We start from the raw sequence: 13,269 nt of genomic DNA, 5'->3' as shown, positions 1-13,269 counted from the left end.
CTTGACGTTGACCTCCACCTGTCCAATGGCCAGCTTCACACGTCCATCCACATCAAACCCACCAACAAGCAACAGTACCTCCATTATGACAGCTGCCACCCATTCCACATCAAACGGTCCCTTCCCTACAGCCTAGGTCTTCGTGGCAAACGAATCTGCTCCAGTCCGGAATCCCTGAACCATTACACCAACAACCTGACAACAGCTTTCGCATCCCGCAACTACCCTCCCGACCTGGTACAGAAGCAAATAACCAGAGTCACTTCCTCATCCCCTCAAACCCAGAATCCCCCACAGAAGAACCACAAAAGTGCCCCACTTGTGACAGGATACTTTCCGGGACTGGACCAGACTCAATGTGGCTCTCCAGCAGGGATACGACTTCCTCAAATCCTGCCCTGAAATGAGATCCATCCTTCATGAAATCCTCCCCACTCCACCAAGAGTGTCTTTCTGCTGTCCGCCTAACCTTCGTAACCTCTTGGTTCATCCCTATGAAATCCCCAAACCACCTTCCCTACCCTCCGGCTCCTATCCTTGTAACTGCCCCCGGTGTAAAACCTGTCCCGTGCACCCTCCCACCACCACCACCACCACCACCACCACCACCTACTCCAGTCCTGTAACCCAGAAGGTGTACACGATCAAAGGCAGAGCCACATGTGAAAGCACCCACGTGATTTACCAACTGACCTGCCTACACTGTGATGCATTCTATGTGGGAATGACCAGCAACAAACTGTCCATTCACATGAATGGGCACAAGCAGACAGTGTTTGTTGGTAATGAGGATCACTCTGTGGCTAAACATGCCTTGGCGCACGGCCAGCACATCTTGGCGCAGTGTTACACCGTCCGGGTTATCTGGATACTTCCCACCAACACCAACCTATCCGAACTCCGGAGATGGGAACTTGCTCTTCAATATATTCTCTCTTCCCATTACCCACCAGGCCTCAATCTCCGCTAATTTCAAGTTGCCGCCACTCATACCTCACCTGTCATTCATCATCATCTTTGCCTCTGCACTTCCGCCTCGACTGACATCTCTGCCCAAACTCTTTGTCTTTAAATATGTCTGCTTGTGTGTGTGTGTGCGCGTGTGCGTGTGCGCGCGCGCGAGCGAGCGAGCGAGTGTATACCCGTCCTTTTTCACCCCCAAGGTAAGTCTTTCCGCTCCCGGGATTGGAAGACTCCTTACCCCCTCCCTTAAAACCCACTTCCTTTCGTCTTTCCCTCTCCTTCCCTCTTTCCTGATGAGGCAACAGTTTGTTGCGAAAGCTTGAATTTTGTGTGTATGTGTGTGTCTGTCGACCTGCCAGCACTTTCATTTGGTTAAGTCACATCATCTTTATATATTATTCACATGGGAAGTATTTTAGTTTGTGAGTATACCCTACACCTACATGCATCACTACAAGATCTCATAAAATCAGTTTTTTTTTATATAGAAGGCAGTGCATTGCTATATTATTATAAAGGTTAAATTACATGTTTGTATTGGTAGGAGGATGGGTACCAGGTTGAGGAAGTTGAAACAGAGCTCAAGAGAAACTGATTGTAAAACCATAGTAAGAGGCAGGCTGACAGGCGAAATGATTCATGAACTACAGCAGTATTATGGGACAGCCATTAGAAATAATACTGAGGATTTGTCGAAAATGCAGCAGGCAATATGGGCTACCTTCTTCCGCCAACCGTCAACAGATGAAAAACCAATACACCACCTTTGCCCTCCCGGACCGGATTCATGGTGCCATTATCGCAATGCCCAGTACTCCTACAGTTCATACAGCCGTAAAATTCCATCCCAGCAGCAGTCATGGTGTATGCGTATTGTCATATCGCTGGCTTTGTTGGAGATTATCTTTGCGAGCAGCCGTGTCTGCAGAGTCAAGCGCGGGACACGGAACTACTGATGTTTAGTGTGTAGCTCTGTATGTGAGAGGCATGTTAGTATGGAAGTTGAAGTGCTCCTACAAGTGCTATTATAGTAAAGTGATGATCTATGGAAATGGTTCAGAGGAAAGTGCATCAGAAAGTAACTGAAAATAAGCAGTGCCGTCAATAATGTATTTATGTATCCTCTCGTTGCGTGTCGCACAGCATCAATCATCCGCGCAGTGTCCGGTCTCCCGGAATTAACGAACGTGAATCATTAAAAATTAGTTACCATAGAACATTGCGGTGAGGTGCCAGTGTCTTTTAGCGAGCGTGAGGACGTGCATTCGGTCATCGCGTTCCGAATTATCAACAATCAGTCGCGCCGCGATGGTTACGCACACACTCTTACAAGTGAGAGCTAAGAGACTAAAAAATTAACTTTACAAACAGTGTTATATCATTACTAGTGTCAAGGAGGACTATTACCAGATATCTGAATGTGTGACGAGTGTAAAAACTTTCATTTGATCATTCGGCTTCAGCATCATCATCATCATCATCATCATCAACAACAATCACCCGCGTCGTGTCGGTTACGTGTACGCTCGTCTTGAGTGATATTGTGGACAGATAATCATCAAGATTGTTAATTGGGATAAACATGTACGACTTAGAATGTAAACAGTGCAATCTGTAACTTTCTTTTATCGTCTCAGAATATATTTGCTCATACCAGATGTCAGACAGTATTGTGTTTTAACGTTGAGTGGCTCCCCTAAGCCCGTATTTCGATAGATAATTTCAGGCAAGCCAACAGCAGTGTGGAGCAGGACAATACGACCGCTGCGGGATTATCAGGTACGTGGTGTGGACAGGGCGCACGGTCAACCAAAGCAGCAATCCGAAACGACAAACAGTTTAAAGGTAGTTTTTTTTTTTTTTTTTTTTTTTTTGAATGAAGACACTGAAGTGGGGCATCAGTGATGCTTTTAATGATTGCAACACTGGTAGGGTGAAAGTGCTACAGCATATGGCAATTAATCCTTGAGCGAACTGCATCAGAGAACTTTAACGAATGGACAAGGTTTGCATTGATGAAGCAGATAGCACAGTTGGCCACCAAGGAGTCCAGTAAGAAGAAAAAACTTGGAAAAGATCAAGAGGATGATGTACAGTATGGTGTTGGGTGCTTCTGAGTGACTAAAAATAAAAAATTAAGCACATATTAAGTGAGTTGCAGTCTTTTGAAACTTCAGAAGCTGTTCCTGAAAATTTACATTTTCTGTTGCACGTTTCCTTAAATCTCAGAAACCACTTCGATTAGAGTATTCAAATTTTAACATACATATCCTGAGTCTACTGAACTAAAAGAACATGTCTGTGTATAATTGAAATCATTTAGGATAACGTTCACAGAAGTACACAAAATTTTAACCATGTAATTAAAAAAATGCAATTATTGTACTTCAGCAGACTCAGAACAAACAGTTTTATGTCCTGTAAAAGTTTGATGTCAATGGCTACAGTGGTTCCTGAAATACAGGGAAACCAAATCACTAATTTAACACTGTCGGGATAGGGCGTTACAACATCCCTTAAGTGAAACCAATATTCAAATGTGTTAACAGCTATCAACTTTCTCTTAATCACACTTTAGCTTTTATTTCAAAAGAGCCGAGAAATAGGCTGTTCTTAATGTTTTTCATAAATTTACAGAGATAATCGGCTTTGAAGTTTTCCCAGCCACTGTATGAAACACAGTTGATACATAATCCCACACCATATGTGTAGTGCAGTTGGGAGCATAATGTAATGTTAACAAAGAAGAGTTAACGGCTCGTTGGTTCAATACTCCCCAGTATCATTTTTTTGTTCGATTTGAAATGTCTACATCTCAATCATAAAACTCATCACTTTTTATGAATTATGCACGACTTCTTGTTTCTAATTATGTATTGGACATGGAATTCCTGTTTTCACTTCAAATACACATTCTCAATTATCGATGTTTTACGAAAGACTGTTCATAAGAGTTGTGTTAATTAAGAACACACAATTTAATTTTTTAAGGCAAAAACAGGAAACAAATCCTCGTTATTTGGACTATGCCCATCTTTTTTATTACAGAGGTAAGTTAGTACTGCAGAAACATGAAATTCATCTTTCCCACAGCATCGAGCACAGCATACAAATGCTGCATTTTAAATTTGCTATTGTACCATTGCAATATGAACCCACCAGAACTGATCTGGAGCCAAGTTGTGGGATTTGACCAGAGAAGTTAAGCCACCAGACATACTGGAACTAAGGCAAATAGGCTTTTCACAAGTCACTACTGAATGCTGGCGGGATATAGAACGACTCATCATAAAAGATGAGAAAACACAGTGCCTGGTTGGCTTCATGGATTCTGTTGTTGATAGGCTCCTTATCAAAGTAGCAGGTGACACTTCCAGAATAAAACGTATTTCTCAAAATCACATAAGCAAGAACTGTAATCAATACCTTCAGTGGCTTCAGTGTTCAACAGTATAGTAAAATCCCTGTAGTACACTTTGCCATTACACACAGCTAACTCAGAAAAATTACCCTATGTTTAAATTAGGAATTTTCATCACTCTAGTTTGTAATTAGAGTACTATGTCAGGTGAGAACAAGTGCATGTTATGCTTTCTGTCTGGTCACCTGAGAAGCAGGCAGTAGTACTGGAGTTTCTCCAAGTATTATTTCATTCTCTTTAGAAATTAAATGACGTCCAAAGTCATATTGTTTTATTGCTCGTCCCTTTACATCTGAACTGCAACTGCTCACATAATTTGAGTTAGTTGGACTGCTGGCTGGCCAGTGCTGTCCAAATTTAATGCGCCAGTAAAGCTGTCGTCCCACATTATCGCAGGCTATGTGCATGTAACGCTTCATAAAACATATTTATATCATACTTCACTGTACTGGTCACAGCTTGGATTCCACTCCACATTAAACGAAACCCAATGAGATTCAAGCGAACGCGGAAGAATACATGGCGTAATGTTTACATCAGGTTCACTCTATGATGAGCAGAGCACAGAGATTGAGGACGTACCAGGGTCTCTGCACACTATCCGTTATACCACCTTTACAGTATCCTTATCTGAGTAAATGGAGATGAGTATTTCAAATTTGTCCTGGACAAAGAGCAGCAGGTATTTTGCAGATTGAAAGCAAACTAATTCTTTGTTTGTGTCACATAGAGTAAGTATGTGGTATTAGTCCTGACTGGAGCAAATCAGTTTCAAAGTGTTAAATTTCTAATAAGTGATTTTAATCACACAAAATATAATTAAATGCAACAAAACCCATTATTTTAATACCACAAAATTATTTGCGCTACTTACATTGGCAACAAAAACTCTTGTGTTCAAAGGGCCAGTTATCCAGAGAGACTCAAGAAATTCCGGACTAAGTCCATATGTATTTCCCCACTTGCTACTTGCAGCGGCAGCTGCAGCAGCATTTGCAGCCTGCTGAGACCCCAACGCTGGAAATGCTGTCTGCAATGGTAGTGGTGGAGCAGGATGATCCCACTTGGCACGGACATCATCTCTCCCTCGAGCTAAATTACCTGCTCCCTGGCCCATGCCTGCAGTGCCACCACCACCTACTCCACCAGCAGCACCGCCACCACCACCGCCACCGCCACCTTTAATTGGACGACCATATTTGTCTCTGTCAACACCAAAGTCCTGAAACATTTAGGAAAGTTATGCATGAGTCCTGCTTTTAGTATGTGTCTCCAATGTTTTCTTTTGTGTAATGATCAAAGCAGTATTTGATACAACCAACTGTGTTCATGTGACAGATTAGAACACAGAATAATGTAAAAATACTTAACCCTAATTGTAATATCACAAAACATAGCCCTGTTGGAAGTATAGAATGTTAAGTGGCAATGAAGTGAACACACACACACACACACACACACACACACACACAGAGAGAGAGAGAGAGAGAGAGAGAGAGAGAGAGAGAGAGAATTGATCCAAGATGAAACGTGAAATAATGACAAAATGGAGAATGCACTACAGCCACTACTGCCAATGTACAATGTACATCAATGAAACATTCACACACTTGACACATTTTTAACACATTCTATCCCAGAAAATTTAAGCACAGAAGCAAATGTGGTTCAGCTGTGTCCATTAACTTCCTAAAGAAAAAGTGTGATGTGAATCTAAAATGTATGTTATTTTGCAACCACTTTAAATAGTATAGAATGAGATACCTCTTTAACAACCAGCTTTCTGCCTTTAAGATCAAACCGGTGCATTTTTTCCACAGCTTTTTTCACAGACTCCGGCGATTCAAATTCTACGATACCACAGCCCCGCGGTTTGTCATTTTCATCCATGAAGAGTTCAACGTAAGAAACTTCTCCAACTGAAATAGATACAAATACTCATTAACTTACATTTGGATAGCACCTTTTTCTCTAGTAATTAATATAATTCCATATAATTTCAAGAAATCATGACATGTAATACACCATGAGCCACTCATGTTTACAAAGCATTCTAGCAGCTCAGTGTTACAAAAAATAGCTGCACAGTGGCAAATACCTTACTAACTTCAGTATCAAAAATCACTTGTTGGTTTTTCAGAACTGTTACTTTGAACACACACACACACTTGCACTTGCACTTAGATGGCTGAACACAAAGACATGACTAAGACCACTAGACATATTACAAGTGCAGTATCTAACTTTTGCTCATATTTCGTAAGTAAGTTTTTCAAGAGACCTAGTGGGGTTTTCCATCACTTCCCAGTGGTATGCCATAATAACTGAACACTTGAGTCAATGACAGTATACATGGAAACAAATATCCAAATACATCTAGTACAATGCCTTATCACATATTAAAGCTGCCTGTACTTCATTAGATCCTACAAGTTTCCAAATGTCAGAGGAGTTTTCTATCGCTTCTTTAATGTCACAAAGATCCAGATGAAAATTAATTTCCTAATCAGTTTCTCCCCAAAATTGGTTCCGTCTGACAGTCAAACTTATTTGACTTAACTTATGACTTGAGTAAGTAAATGTCCCGGGTTACCAAATCATGATTACCCCTTACTAAACAACAATGCTGTGTACTTGAGTGAATGTCTCAATCTTTCTATGACAAAGACAACAGTAAAATACCCTCGCTGTACCTAATTAAGATACAAACAACAAAATTGATATCATTCAATCTTTACAAAAACCTTTTGAAGCAGACCACCACCTCTCCTGTAAAACCCTTAACATCCACTGAATAAAAGAAATTGCCATAATAACCAATACAAGAGAGCACTGAAGTGTTTAAAAAACTAAAGACTCTCCTTAACAACCAATCTTCTTTCTCAATATTCACACTATGAAACTGTTTCATACTCCAAATTTTATAAACTGTATCATGTACTGATGTTTTTTCTTTGTTTAGGGCACTCAACTACTAAGGTCATTAGCACCCATCACGAACATTAGTGCACTAACACAGTAGAAAAACGCAAGGGGGGCAACATCAGAAAGTACTTACAAGGACGCAGAGAAACAAAAAAAGACTTAGATCTTTTTGGACAAGTCCGTTAGTGTAATAAAACGAAGGACACTAGCAGCTGCTCGAGCGTCATCAGCTAAAAGTTCCTGTAAGGTAGACGGCAGACCTACACGAGAGTGAATAAAATGGGGACAGGACAATATACCATGGTGCACCGTCAATGGATGACCACAGGGGCACCGCGGGGCAGGGTCACCGGACAACAGGTAGCTAAATCGGCAATGCACAATCCGCAACCTGGCCAAAATGACCCACTCTCACCGGGATGGGTGTGAGAAGGCCGTCCAAGCCGTCGGGATCAGTTTGATGGCCCTAAGCTTATTTTCATGGAGAGAGGACCAAGCCTCATGCCACAATGATGAAACGTGCCAGCAAAGAACCCCACTAACATCAGTTGATGGGACACAAAAGGAAGCTGCCCGAGGCAGGAGGACAGCAGCCTTGGCTGCAGCATCAGCAGCTTCGTTCCCAGGCACACAAATGTGGCCAGGAATCCACAAAAAAGAGGACACGAGCGCTGGTATCAGCTAGCGACTGAAGGGACCGTTGAATTTGTTGCACGAGAGGGTGGTCTGAATGGCACTCAAAGAATCCAAGCAGATGGCATAGAGAGAATGACGGTGGCGGCGGATATACTGAACAGCCTGATAGAGAACAAAAAGCTCAGCTGTAAAGCTTGAACACTGGTCAAGGAGCCGATACTGAAAGGTATCGTCTCCAACGACACAGGCACATCTGACGCCAACAGTAGTCTTTGAGCCATCCGTGTAAATAAAGACTTTATTAGTGAGTCTCTAACGAAGTTCGACAAACCCCGAGCGGTATATCGAATCCGCAGTCATCTCCTTTGGGAGCGAGCAGAGTTCAAGGTGAACGCGAACGTGAGCCTGGAGCCAAGGTGGCGTCGGGCTCTCACCCACTCGAAAAGTCGTAGGGAGGGTAAAATCAAGTTGCTGAAGCAGGCAACGAAAGTGAACTCCAGGAGATAACAGGGCAGAGACTTACAGCCAGTATTGGCAGTCGAGAGAGTCTTCAAAGAAAGAGAAATATGACGGGTGGTCGGGTATTGACATCAGTCTGCAGGTGTACCGACAAAGCAACATATCATGTCGGTAGTTTAGCGGTAATTCGGCAGCTTCGGCATACAGACTCAACAGGGCTAGTGTAGAAAGCATCAGTCACCAGATGTAACCCCTGATGGTGGATTGAGTTTGGACGGCGTAAGATGGACGGAAGAGTAGACAAAGCTCCGATAATGTAGCTTTGATAGGACAATGGACCGATCTGCTCCCCATGACGTACCGCTGAGAACACGGAGGACATTTAGGGAACGGGTACAATGAGCAGCCAAGTGAGACATATGGAGACCAGCAAAGTTTCCTGTCAAATGTGAGACCTAAAAATTTTGTTGTCGCCACGAATGGGAGAGCAACGGGACCGAGATGTAAAGATGGTGGAAGAAATGGTTTGTTAACACTAGAAGTTCATACAGACCGTTTTCTCACTAGAAAAACAGAAACCATTAGAGACACTCCAGGAATATAGACGGTCTACACAACGCTGAAGACAGCACTCCAAGAGACATGTTCTATGAGCACTACAGTAGATCGTAAAGTCGTCCACGAAAAGGGAGCCTGAAACGTCAGCGGGAAGGCAATCCATTATTGGATTGATAGCTATGGCATAAAGGGCCACGCTCAAAACAGAGCCCTGGGCATCCCATTCTCCTGGCGAAAGGCATGTGACAAAACAGAACCCACACGTACCCTGAACATTCGATCCATTAAAAATGCATTAACAAAAAGAGGGAGGCAGCCGTGAAGGCCCCAAGCACGCATAGTGCGGGGAATACCCGCCCTCCAACAGGCGTCTTAAGCCTTCTCCAAATCAAAGAACACAGCCACCGTCTGGCGCTTACGCAAGAAGTTGTTCATAATGAAGGTCAACAATGTAACTAGGTGGTCAACAGCAGAACGGCGCCTACGAAAGCGACAGTGGACAATGGTGAGGAAGTATCGAGATTCAAGGAGCCAAACCAATCTAGAATTTACCATGCACTCCATCACCTTGCAGACACAGCTGGTAAGGGAGATGGGATGATAACTGGAAGGAAGGTGTTTGACCTTTCCTGGTTTGGGTATGGGAACAACAATTGCTTCACGCCAGTGTGTGGGAACATGACCTTCAGCCCGGATGGGATTACAGGACGAGAAAGGTTTTTCAGCATCTGAATATGGATACCATCGGGCCCCAGTGCAGAGGATTGGGACCAGTCGAGTGCACTTTCGAGTTCCCGCACGGTGAAGGTGGCACGATTCAAAGACTGGAAAGAAGGTGGCTGTACCACTTCCACTTGTTTCTGGGGGAGCAAAGCAGGGTGGTAATGGGCAGAGCTCGAAACCTCTTCGAAAAAGCAGCTAGAGGCATTTGAGGCATCCTCAGGATCCACAAGAACATCATTCACTACAGTCTGGCCAGAAATTGGGGAGTGGACCTTGGTGCCAGATAGCCGCCACAGGCCACCCCAGACAAGTGAAGGAGGAGTAAAACTGTTGAATGAGCTGCTGAAAGCCATCCAGCAAGCCTTTTTGCTTTCTTTGATAACACGATGTCATTGTGCACAGAGTCGTTTCTAACTGATACAGTTTGCCATTGTAGGGTGGCGGTGGAAGGTGTGTAAAGCACGTTGCCGAGCACGAATAGCATCGCTGCATGCCATAGTCCACCAGGGGATTGGGACTCGACGGAAGAAGATGAAGTACACGGGATGGAATATTCAGCAGCAGTGAGAATAATGTCCGTGAGGTGTGCGACCTGACTATTGCAGCTGGAGAAGTGAGGATCATGGAAGGTCGCCAGGAAGGTGAAAAGCCCCCAGTCGGCTTTGGAGATGTTCCAGCTAGTGGAACGTGGAGAAGGGGTGTGATGCAGGAGATGGATTACGCAGGGGAAATGGTTGCTCAAGTATGTGTCAGACAGAGCATATCACTCGAACCGACATGCAAATTGGATAGTGGATAATGAGAGATCCAAGTGGGAATAGGTATGCGTTGCATCCGAAAGGAAGGTACCGTATTTACTTGAATCTAAGCCGCACTCGAATCTAAGCCACACCTGAAAAATGAGACTCGAAATTCAAGGGGGGAGATAAGTTTTAGGCCGCACCTCCAAATCGAAACAAAGTTGGTCCATTGTAATATGAGACAATTTAGGTCGAATGAATGACGATACCGCTACAGTAGTTTGGTTGGAGTCGTAAGCTTAGCAGTTAAGCTTTACCAGGTAGCCATTGCTATGCGCCAGGCGCTCCGTCCGTATTTATACGGGTACTCTTCCTTTTTCACGTGCTTCGCCTGGTTTGAATCGATTGCTTATTTTGCTTTGATCTGATAAGTGCCGTTTTCTTTGTTGTAGGTGTTTACGTCACTAAGCTGAAAATGCATTACTGTACTGCGTCATGCATTGTTCGTCGCATTCTGATAGTTCGTGTTTACGGCCTGTCGCCGCTCGCGGCATGGCTCGCTTTTGTGCGCGCTACCACTGCTTAAAATTTAAAAAGAAAAAAACAGAGGAATCGTCTCATTAGCGAAACAATGGCAATAGACTGCTATTTGTTGTTACTTACACAGCGGCTTTCTTTGATAATGATCAACAAGAACCAAATAATAGACTGCGTATGATAGAACATGTTCTGAACGAGAGTTAGGCGAAAATTTTTCTCCATTTGAAAATCTTCGCGGCCGCTTCTTTAGTACATCAAATTCTGCACAGAAATTAGTCATCTTAGATTTAAAAATCTAGTTACTTGCCGTGCTTCATTTCTGACTGTATCACTATTAGGCATAAGAATAATACGAATATAAACATGACACGATATGTATATTCTTCTGCGTTTGCTGTTGTCTCTAGTTTCGTAGTTTATTAGGCAGACAATATTTAAATGAGATAGCAGCAAACACGAAAGAATACATGGCAAAATGTTTATATTCGTATTATTCTTATGGTGAAGAGAATACTGCATGTGATTCACATTTCATCAGGTTCCTATTAGCAATCCATCTCTTCTCACAGGTAGGAAAAAATTCAGAACGTAGAGAGTGCCACATTGACAAATATCCAAAACAGTCTTGCCAGTCGGATTTTCGTACTACATTGAAATTCTGCTACATTCGAAGATGAACAATACGGAATTTGTATTTACTTCGTTGGATAATGTATGAATATGCAGTGGTCGAACCTCGGGGCGGAGGAAAAATCTAGTCTTCCACCTTTTTTTTAAAGTTTTATTTGCTAACGCAGAGGTTTTGGCGCCAGTATTTATCTTTGTGCCTACAAAGCATGCCTGTGTAGCGCTACATATATTCGATGGCAGAAGTTAGTTGTCGCGGCACCAACCAACATTTTTCAGAACTTCCGCTTGCTTTGCACTCTATTCTAAGCCGCAGGCGGTTTTTTGGATTACAAAAAGCGGAAAAAAAGTGCGGCTTAGAGTAAATACGGTAGGTGCACCGGTATTTAAGCAGACTAGATTGAAGTGGTTGAAAAGGCCTGCCAAGAGGGAGCCTTTCGGGCAGGATGCTGGAGAGCCCCAAAGGGGATGGTGGGCATTAAAGTCTCCAATCAACAAAAATGGTGTAGGAAGCTGAGCAATCAGTTGTATCATGTCTGCCCTAGTAAAGGCAGATGGATTGTAAACAGTACAAATGGAAAATGTGAAAGTGGGGATAGTAATTCAGACGGCAACTGCCTGCAGATCTGTGTGCAATATGATTGGATCGTAGTAGACATCATCCCGAACCAGCAATATGACCCCTCCATGAGCCGGAATACCTGCCACAGAGGGTAGGTCAAAACGCACAGAGGTATAGTGTGCCAGGTCAATACAATCGCATGGACTTAACTTCATTTCTTAGAGACCTACGACAAGCAGGCAGTGCATTCGAAGGAGCAATTTTAGTTCCTCTTAGTTGGACTGAATGCCACGAATATTCCATTGAAGAAGTGCCATTATGGAGGAAAAAAAGGAAAAAAAAGAAAAAAAGAAACAAGAAATGGTCACCTCAATGGGCGCTGAGGGCCTGGCTTCGAGGGAGCACTGCTTCTGCAATCTACAGGTGGTGAGTTATGGTCCATCAACTCAATAGTTGTGTCTGCCACCTTCCTGAGCTGGTCAGGAGGGGCAGCCTCCTCCACCGGTGAAAGGCCAGATGATAAGCTACCAGCGGTGCGGCCTAGCGAAACTGAAGATAGCCAGGGACAGCAACCGCTGGGTGGCGCAGGAGAAGAAACGCACCTCGGTGGAGCTGTAGAATTCTTTACTATGAGCCTTCTTTGAAGAATTACATTTGGTCGAAAGAACAGTTGATGGCTGTGAAGTTCGGGTACACAAGAAATCTTTGCGTGTGTTCTTTTTTGAAGGTTCGAGCATCTGATTTAGAGGACCTCGTCTTAGCAGTAGTAGATGATGATGTTTGAGCCTTAGGGTTGGTGGGAGGAAGAGGAGACACTGATTGGGCGATCTTGGCACTGGCCGATCTGATGACCGAATCGCTAAACGTTAGATCACATGTCTGTGTAGCTACCTCCCTGGTAGGCCGAGGAGAGGCGAGAACGGTACTATATATCCCTGCCGGAAGCACAGTGGGCTTTCTGCTATTGAATAACTTGCAAGCAGCCGAGGTCACCACCTTCTCTTTCACTCTAATTTTCTGTATACCTTTCTCATCTTTGTAGACGGGGCAGTCGCGAGAGGAGGCAGCATGGTCGCCCATGCAGTTGACGCCCTCATGAGTGTCCCTGCCACAGG

General features: G+C 43.6%; 1 protein-coding gene across 3 annotated transcripts in view; it reads right to left on the bottom strand.

The window, feature by feature from the left end:
- LOC126412462 (myelin expression factor 2) overlaps positions 1-13,269 on the bottom strand; it is a gene marked incomplete in the record, with an annotated part of 106,595 nt that overhangs the window by 67,362 nt on the left and 25,964 nt on the right. For all 3 annotated transcript variants that reach the window (XR_007575289.1, XM_050082073.1, XM_050082072.1), the window contains 2 exon segments: positions 5,259-5,606; positions 6,149-6,303. Coding sequence is in view for 2 of the 3 variants with exons in the window: in XM_050082073.1 (XP_049938030.1) it covers positions 5,259-5,606; positions 6,149-6,303 (503 nt within the window).

Source organism: Schistocerca serialis, chromosome 7, assembly GCF_023864345.2.
Source record: "Schistocerca serialis cubense isolate TAMUIC-IGC-003099 chromosome 7, iqSchSeri2.2, whole genome shotgun sequence".
Classification (NCBI taxonomy): Eukaryota; Metazoa; Arthropoda; class Insecta; order Orthoptera; family Acrididae; genus Schistocerca; species Schistocerca serialis.
This window is presented reverse-complemented; position numbering and strand designations above follow the sequence as displayed.